The 9,835-nt window shown below is 36.2% G+C and overlaps 1 protein-coding gene across 10 annotated transcripts in view; it reads left to right on the forward strand.

Annotated features, from left to right (window-relative positions):
* Window positions 1-9,835, forward strand: part of MYO6 (myosin VI) — a 145,651-nt gene that overhangs the window by 105,410 nt on the left and 30,406 nt on the right. For all 10 annotated transcript variants that reach the window (XM_015569438.1, XM_015569440.1, XM_015569439.1 and 7 more), the window contains 5 exons: window positions 2,504-2,542; window positions 3,930-4,023; window positions 7,447-7,577; window positions 7,672-7,749; window positions 9,474-9,603. In XM_015569438.1, coding sequence (XP_015424924.1) covers window positions 2,504-2,542; window positions 3,930-4,023; window positions 7,447-7,577; window positions 7,672-7,749; window positions 9,474-9,603 — 472 coding nt within the window. The remainder of the gene's footprint in view (window positions 1-2,503; window positions 2,543-3,929; window positions 4,024-7,446; window positions 7,578-7,671; window positions 7,750-9,473; window positions 9,604-9,835) is intronic.

Genomic DNA, 9,835 nt, shown 5'->3' on the forward strand with positions numbered 1-9,835 from the left:
GAGAGTGGGAGATCGTGGCGCCAATGCTGCTGCGCGTCCCCGCTGCCCGGGCCAGACACCTCCACCAGAGGCGTTAGGCCTGGGCAGGCAGGGGCGGAGCCTGCAACCACGGGGAGCTGGGGGTCCACTGCCCAGGCCTGACACCTCTGCCAGAGGCCTCAGGCCTGGTCAAGGGTCCGATCCGGTGACTGGTGATCGGAGGGTGATGAGGCTCAACTCCTCTGGCCGAGGCATCAGGCCTGGGCGGGGAGCTGGGGGTCCCCTGCCCAGGCCTGATGCCTGGGCCAGAAGTCTCAGGCCTGGGTGGGGGGCGGAGCCGGGGATTGGGGGGATATGATGGTCCCCTTGCCCGGCAGAGACGTCAGGCCTGGGCAAGGGGCCGATCCTGTGATTCGAGGGTGATGGGGGTCAACGCCTGAGGGCTCCCAGTATGTGAGAGGGGGCAGGCTGGGCTGAGGGACACTCCCCCCTCCACCCAGTGCACGAATTTCGTGCACCGGGCCCCTAGTATATATATATATATATTTTTTAAAGCCAAATCATAAATATAGGAGAAAGCTTATAATACATTTTCAGGTAACTGAATAAAAAGTTTTTAATTTTGTTATAATCTCTATTTATTCTGAGTTTCTAATTTTCTTGAGCAATATTTTTTTCTCTTATTTGGATATTCTGAAATTGCTGAAAAGACATGTAACAACATTAATTTAGTGAAATGGATATCATTCATTAAGTATTTTCCTACTATGATGGAATATACTAGTGTTGCTGGTGAGACCATACCTGAAATTTTATATAATATAAGTAAAACAAAAACATTCTTAAAATTCTTTAAAGTATTCTTTTATGATGAGACTTGAAATGCCTTAAAATTGCTTTTTGCAATAAGATGTATTTTACACATTAAACTGCTGAAAGCCATAATTGAGTAACATCATTAATAATAAAATGTAAAATGTTTTTATGAGATACTTTAAGATGAATATTAGTAATTCTTAATTTTAAATTTAATGGAATAGCTCATTAAATTTAAGGTATGTGAGGCAATAAAAAAAACAAAACAGGCCAGCATTTACTATAATATTTTAGTTATCCAACATCACTGAGAAGCAGAAGTTTTCCATTGGAAAGCGACATTTTTAGGTTATTGAAACATAACTTTTACTGTTATTGTTTTAGTAAAAGTAATCCTTTTTGATGGAAAAATCATATTCTGTCATGATGTACATGATGCCTATGGTCCCTGACTACTGTTATTTGATATTTGACATTTCCCCCCTTTTCTCAATGCTATTAGTTAATTTTTGCTCTTCCTACTTTTCTGATTTGCTCTATCTCGATTTTTTTGGAGATTATTGTGTTTAGTCTATGGATTAAGAAAAATGGACTTTGTGATAGTTGTTTTCTTTCCAAATTAGTGGCTCTTATACTTGCCTTTCAGTTGTGTGATGGTCCAGATTGATTATATCTTAATCCTATGCTGTCTGAAGTATACTGTAATGTTTCTGGTAAGAGAATGAACTTTGGTGTTAGGCCCCACGTTGGAATCTTGGCTTTGCCATGACTAGCTAATGTTTCACATGTAAAGTGAGGCTAATGCAATATTCTTAATTAGAATTGTGCGGTTTAAACATGATAATGCCCATGAAAAGCTTTGAGAAATGCTTGACTCATAGAAAGCATTCAGTAAATTATACTTACTACTATTATTATTAAATATAGCTGTCATTGATCCAGTATGTTAATTTAAGAAATATCATCTTAATTTATCTTTCATGTGCATAATAAACATCTTAGTATAAAACTGATATTAGAATTTTATATAATTGATTTACTTTGCAGAGAAGTAAAGCAAATATACAAATTAAATTAGTACTGAATGAGAGTAAATTTTTGTGTGACAATATTATTACAAACAGGAAGGCATAGCAACTTATAGTGTTCATTGTCTGTTTGTTTTGGATAAAGCTATCTAAGCTTTTAAAAAAACAATTGAGATGTGAAATTTTAAAATAGTAAGGAGGGTTTCTACAGCTAGACAGGATAGTTTCATTTGTAAGTGTTATATAAAACAATCTAAACATATGCCATTAGTGTATATTTTAAACATGCCTTCATTCTTAATGGAGTGTGACACAAACTACACCAGCTTGCCACATACTTAATACTGCTCTGCTGATCTCTAACTGAATGCATGCCCAGCATTTTCATTCACATTTTTGTTGCCTGTACACTTTCCTTGTTCACCCGACCTGCGAGTGCACATGTATGATTTTTGGTATTGTTAATGTTCAGTCTCCTAATTATACAAGTTCTGTATAATTAAAATAAGTTGTTGTCCTTGGCATTATATTAGCCATATACTTTGCATGTTGCTGTCAAAGAGCTTGTCTACCAAAAATTGTTAAATCATAATGTGTTATATATCCATGTTATCGCACATTATTTTATTCCACTGTGGAAGAGCCAATATTAACTTGTGACATTTTTCTTTCTTTTACAGACACAGTTAAATTTGCTTCTGGATAAACTTCGAAGTACTGTGAGTATACTTAAAAGAACAGGGTTTTTTAATGGTCCTCTTAAACTATTATTAAATATTTACTCAAACAAAGTAAATCTGGAATAATTAGAAATATATTTTAAGCCAATTCCCCCATTAAAATGAATGGTTTTTAAAATGGTTTTCATTTTGGTTAAGTTTGTTCTGAATAATGATTAAATATATATGTGAAGTCAAATTATTTTATAAATATATAGAATTATCTGGATGTTATTAAGATTATCCTGTAGTTTAGGGAAAGTGAAAATAATTAATTATGGAGAAGGAAAAATATAGTTTTTTATGATTAAAGATAATGTATTGTTTAGATATTTTACAATGAAAGACTTTTTTTAACAGCAACACAATTTTTGGCACTCAAATAAAAATGTATTTTTGTAATATTAGTACATAATACAGAAATTTATTTTAAGCTTTAAGTTATAAAAGTATGCTAAGTTTTCAGTTCATTACTGATTATTTTTTATTTAAAAAATGTACTTATTTTTTTAAATTAAAATTGTTTTAAATTAAATTTATTGGGGTAACATTGGTTAATAAAATCGTATAGGTTTCAAGTGTACATTTCTTTGATACATGATCTTTATATTGCATTGTGTGCTCACCACCCAGAGTCAAATCATCTTCCATCACCAAATATTTGGCCTCCTTTACCCTTCACTATACTGCCCCACTTCCCTTCCCTCTGGTGACCACCATACTGTTATCTGTGTCTATGAGTTTCAGTTTTATATCACATATATTAATGAAATCATATAGCCCTTAGCTTTTTCTGACTTATTTTACTTAATGTAATATTCCCAAGGTCCATCCATGGTGTTGCAAATGCCACTTTTCTTTAAAAATAATTATTTAAATTATTTCAGAGAGGAAAAGAGAGAGAGAGAATCATTGATCGGCTGCTTCTTGCATGCCCCCTACTGGGAATTGAGCTCTTGATTAACCCAGGCATGTGCCCTGACGGAGAATCTAACCATGACCTCCTGATTCATAGGTTGACGCTCAACCACTGAGCCACATTGGCTGGGCAAATGCCAGTGTTTCATCTTTTCTTATGGCTGAGTAGTATTCCATTGTATATATGTACCACATCTTCTTTATCCAAATTTTTATTAAAGTATAGTTGGCATATAATACTGTATTTGTTTCAAGAGTAAAACAGTGATTTAACATATCTATCTATCTATCTATCTATCTATCCTATCTGTCTATCTATCTAGCTAGCTATATATATATATCTTAGTGATTGTTTTAAGAGGGGTTCATATATTGATGATAATATGTCCTGAAAGTTACTGGTATTCATAGAAATAGAAAAATGAGAATGTTATATATATTGTCTTAAAAAGTACCTTTATTCTCACAGGGAGCGAGTTTTATTCGTTGTATAAAACCTAATTTAAAGATGACAAGCCACGACTTTGAAGGTGCTCAGATTTTATCTCAACTTCAGTGTTCAGGTATTTCCATATCTTTATAATTTGTATCAGTGTGTGTCAGGAGTCTAAGCCCAGATACAATTTAATATGTCCAGTGCTTTCAAATATTTCACAATTTTCTTGATTTTTAAGTGTAGTAAGATTTTTATCTTATATTTCCTTTAATTATAAAAAAAGCGTGCTGGCAATTATTCGAGTAATACTGGGGTTAAGTTTATCGTGAAAAAAATTATTTAACAGCATTAAAGTAAAATTTAGGAAAACTTCACACATCTATAGCTCTCCCTTAAGGGGGCTCTTTCCTGTGGCCTTCTCAGCCCAGCAGCTCATTTCTCGTTCCCCACCTGACTGGGTCAGGAGGTAGGTTTTGGTGTCTGCTTCCCACGCCACCACTTGTAAAAAAAAGAAAACAACACATTGTCCTTGGCTTCTGTGGAATTTTTATGCATTTGGTTCAGTTATCCCTCCCCCCCCCGCCCCCCCATTCTAACCTTGCCGGATCACAGAAGTCTTAGGCATCAGGCTCACTAGTTTTCCTGTATTGCATGCCCATCCTTCATCCCCACTTGAACTACTTATTCCCAAGGCATCAGCCTCTCCTTTCCTCCCAGTCCATCTCAGGCTCCTGGCACTTGCTTGAACTCTTTTGCCTCTCTGACTCTTTATTTTGCTCCTCTCAGAGGTGGGTTTATTATAAAGCTAAGGTCACTTATGCTTCAGAGTCCCTCATTTAAACAAGCTCCTTCCACAGGCCTGCACTTGACTTTGTATTCTTTTGTAATTGTAATTATATATGTACCTTTTTCTTAAACTGCCTTCCCCCAGTTGTGAAAACTTCAGGGCCCCCAACCTGGATCTACCCTTGACCCCTCTCATAAAACCATAGCCGTTGATGATTGTAATTCTGTCCTTTCTCCTCATCTGCATAGATAAAGTAGGAAGACAGATTGGCACCATTATCTATATACTAGAGGCCCAGTGCATGAAATTCATGCACTTGCAGGGGAGTGGGGGGTGTTCCCTCAGCCCGGCCTGCGCCCTCTTGCAGTCTGGTAGCCCAAGTCCCTTTGATGTGACCCCCTATACAGTGTCTTCCCCAACTCCAGATTTATCTATCTATCTATCTATCTATAGACTATCTATTTATCTATCAAGAGGTAATATGCAAATTAGCCGGGACACCGTAACAGTCACGAGGTGCTCAGGAGGAGTCTGTGTGCGCCGATGGGCAGGAGGGGACTGCGTGCCACCACCAGCCCCAGCAAGTAAAGACACAACATGCGGGGGGGCCCACCCCCCCAGCCCCAGTGGCTGCGGTGTGATGGCTGCTGGGGCTGGGGGTGGGCTTGGAGTGGAGACACAACACACTGGGGGGCCTGCCCCTGCTGGGAGACAGCATGCCCGCAGTCCCACCTCTGCGCATGAGCTGCAAAGGAAACATCTTTTCTGATCGCTCATTGGCTAAGCTCTCGGTACGCCACTCGCAGTGTTCTTGGTAACTTGGGTAATAAGAATTCAAGAAGGTGATCTAGGTTTATTTCACCTCACTCCTGGAGGAAAAAATGAAGGTCCGCTGCTGGAGGGGCTAAGAAATGTCATATCCTGAATATAACCAGCACCATCAAGCCCTTCACCAAACTCCCAGTGGAAGGTCATAGGAATTTCTAGAAGGAAGAGTCCATGGTGTTTTGATTTTTATTTTTCTAAGCATGAGAAGATCTTTTGAGTAAATTAGCTTGAAGTGCTAGGAAGCAGCCATTGGCTTGGTAATTTGTTAAGCTCCATGAAATTCTTAATGAACTTCTTCAAGCCAGTTCATATGTTGTCCACAATTACAGGTCAAGCCAAGGGACTCAGAGGAGGCGGATGTGAACGTTTCCAAGGGTACTTGTGTATTTGGTATAAATGGGCAAAAATTGTCACAATATCAGTCAAACCTTACTTTTATTTCTTCAAGCAGAGCCTAGAACTAAATCTAGTTCTAGAGATTTCTTTTCATAGGAATGATTGCTTCTCTGTGTTTCGTTGACTAGTATTAAAAATTATAATAGTTATATATGTTCACTGTAACAAAAATAAAATAGTACAGAAAAATTTAAGTAAAATGTCTCACTTCTCAGGGGTGACCACTTAACTCTGTGTCTTGGATATGTTTTTTATACTGGTTAGATAAGCCCTATTCTTTTTAATTAATATATCATATATGGTTGCAACATAATTTTTAATATTTAAGTTATTTGATTTTCTCTAGTATAAGCAATGACCCAGTGGATATATAGCCATTCTCTGTGCATGTATTTGCCCACATGTGTAACAAGTTGGAAGATAGATTCCTAGAATAGAAAGTACTGAGTCAAAGGGGGTAAATATTTCCAAATTGCCATCCAAAATTGTTGCACTGGTTTACTCTCCCAATAAGAATGTGTGTGTGTTTTCCTACACCGTCACCAACCCTGAGTATTATTGGTGTTTTATCTAACCTTTACCTAGCCTTTCCCATTAAAAAAGCTTAAAATTCAGTCTGTGCTTAGAAAGGCTATCTTTCCCATGAGATGATTTAAAGATAAAAATCTGTTTTTTAAGTATTTTATAGTTTCATTTAGCTAATTTAAGTTCTTGGCTAACAGGAATTTATTTTTATATAAGTGAGGTAAGGATCAGATGTTAGTTTTGTTTTCTAAATGCCTACCCATTTGTCCTAACACTTTTTATCGAATAATGTTATTTTCTCCATTGAGTTGAATAGTCCCAGAGTCTGAAATTCAGGGGTTCTTTTTGGTGAACGAAGGTTTTTGGCATTATTTATAGTTGGTAAGCTTTTCCTTGACTATTTTAATGCTTTTCTTGATATGAAAAGTTCACATGGACTCAAGGCTCAAATTAACCACCTACTAGAATTTCACTGAAAATAGGTAGACATCCTATACACTTTTTACCCCACTAGACTAGTTTCTCTGAGAAATAAGTGAAAGGGGATTTTTATAGTGAAGCACTGAGCGCTTCTTTCTTGTCCATTTGCTCTAAGCACCGGTGAGAGTTTGGGAATGTGTTTGACTACTTCTTGGAAACTGTATCAGGAATCTTGTTTTAAAATTAAACTCAGGATTTGGAAAGTGGTCTAATGCAAGCCTTATATACTGTGATTATGACACAGAGGTTTGTAGCAGTAAAAAAGATACAAACAAGATTTGAGCTTTCTAGAGACCAGGAGTTTGTCTCTAAAAAAAGGGGTTTATTCACGATGGCTAAGTGAAATTTACTACGATATTTTGAGGTGGTGGGTAAGTTGGGACATAATAAGTATAAATATAACATTTCCTCTGTACAATTTACTTGCTGACAATTCCTATGAATTGTACCTTAATTTGTCGTTGACCATTTCCAAGTAATTTTTTGACTGCTGTACAGTGACTGGCAATAACATGCATTTGTTTATGAATCCAGGTATGGTGTCTGTCTTGGACTTGATGCAGGGGGGTTTCCCATCACGAGCTTCATTCCATGAACTCTACAACATGTATAAAAAGTACATGCCAGACAAACTTGCAAGACTAGACCCAAGACTATTTTGTAAGGTACAAATATCACCCGAATTGAAATTTCTTAGCTATAGGTGTCTTTGTTATTAATTACTGGTTGCCATTTAACTTTTTAACTTTTCTTTTTCAGGCTCTTTTTAAAGCTTTGGGCTTGAATGAAATTGACTACAAGTTTGGGTTAACAAAAGTGTTTTTTAGACCTGGCAAGGTAAATACATTTTTACTTTAAACTTGAACATGATGAATATGAATAGTTGGGGGGCGGTGTCAATGAATATTTTTAAGTGTTTAGTGATTTGAATTATTCTTGAATTATATGATCACCAGCAGCATGCGTATTATCAGTATGTGAGAAGTTTACAATGTGTAATACTCAGTACAAGTTTTACAGTTATTTTCAGCTTTGGAAATATTGGAATGAGAGCCTTGTTTGATTGGATTTTTTTTGTTTGAGTAAGGGTTAGCCAGAAAATACTTTTGTTTTAAACAAGTTGAAAGCTTTTCTAAAACATATTAATTCAGCCTTAATAATTAGAAATTTCACAGTACTTTTGAGTCTTCATTGTGTGGAGAACAAGTTCTATTAGAGAGTGATAGATGTACAAGGTATGGGAAATTGGACTGGAGTTTGTGCTGACTTCTCTCAAATGCTAGAGTGAGCGAGTGTATAAATACTTTTGTATGTAACATAATTTTCTTAGCCTCACCCACAGTTTTAGTATTTACAGGTTCTCAAACTAGGTTATAAGATTGAGTAAAGAATATTTCAGAACTAAATATGTATAATATAGAAATACCTAAATGCTATTCAGAATCAGTTTACCATTTCACCACTTCTAACTTTTTAAATATTGATTGAATTGTATCTTCATAATTTTAAACACACTTGGTAATATGTAATAGTCAACTATACCTATTTGACTCATCAAAATAATAAATATCTCTAGTGCCTTGAAGACTAAACTAATCATAATAAATCTGATTTTACATTTTTGGGCATGAGATAAAAATCTATGTAATGCATTAGCAATATATGTACTTTCCTTTGACTATTTTTACTGCAGAGAACCCATATTATTTCCTATAAAAATTGAGAAAAAATGTATAGATATTCATTGTTGGTTTACCTATAATCATATATATTTCTCATAAACTCAACATTTACCTTATTTCAGGACTATAGTAATATTTTAGAATTAATAACCTGATAGAGAAAGCACTTGGTCTTGTTTGCTTCCAGAAAAATTAATCAGTCAGAAAGAAATGTTAAAAGCACAAGGCATATGTTCACAGATCTTTAATCTCATTATGTTACCTTTAATTTTGATTATAAGAAGCCATTATCTTGATTGGTGTGACACCTCAATGCATTATAGTGGGATACAGCGATTTTCAACCAGTGTGCTGCAAGCATTTTTAAAACATGCAATACCTGAATATTAAGTCAGGGGCAATGACCTCTTTTCCCTTATATTATCAAATTAAAAAATGACAGCAGCCAACACAACAATAGCCATCCAGTGTGAATGAATCAAAACGATACCTATTTTTGTCAGATCGGTAAAAGATACTGGGAATGTGGATGAGCCAATTTAGAGACATATCAGCCTTTCTTTTTAAATTCTTTTTTCAGTAAAAGCTTTTTGCTAACCATCTATAATTGTCATTTAAGATTTTTTTTAGACTTTTAGTATTGAATCTGCTAACTCTCAGTGAGTGCCCCACCTTTCCCCTCCAGGATCCTGAAGGAAAGAGGATGAAAGAGAAAGGCAGCTATAAGATGCCATGCATTGGGTTGGTTGTAGACCCCACTGAGGCTTGGGACCATTTCCAGAAAGTTAGATTTTGGATTTGAGTTCTAGTTACTTTGTATCTCTGTGTGTTTAAGCCTGTTTATCTTTAATACTGATAATAAATTATTTTGTTTCCTAGTTTGCAGAATTTGATCAGATTATGAAGTCTGACCCTGACCATTTAGCAGAGTTGGTTAAAAGAGTCAACCACTGGCTTATCTGCAGTCGCTGGAAGAAGGTTCAATGGTGCTCACTCTCAGTCATCAAATGTAGGTGTTTTGTTTTGCACCAGGATCTGTAACTAGTTTGGAAATGAATGGTGTGTGGGAATGAATGGTGTGTGGGATTTTTTTTTTTAATATATTTTTTATTGATTAAGATATTACATATGTGTCCCTGTCCCCACATCATCCTCCCCCCCCCCCCCCCCGTTGTCCGTGTCCATTGGTCAGGCCTCTATGCCTGCATGTAAGTCCTTTGGTTGCTCTATCCCCCTTACAA

This window comes from Myotis davidii, unplaced genomic scaffold, assembly GCF_000327345.1.
Source record: "Myotis davidii unplaced genomic scaffold, ASM32734v1 scaffold104, whole genome shotgun sequence".
Lineage (NCBI taxonomy): Eukaryota > Metazoa > Chordata > Mammalia > Chiroptera > Vespertilionidae > Myotis > Myotis davidii.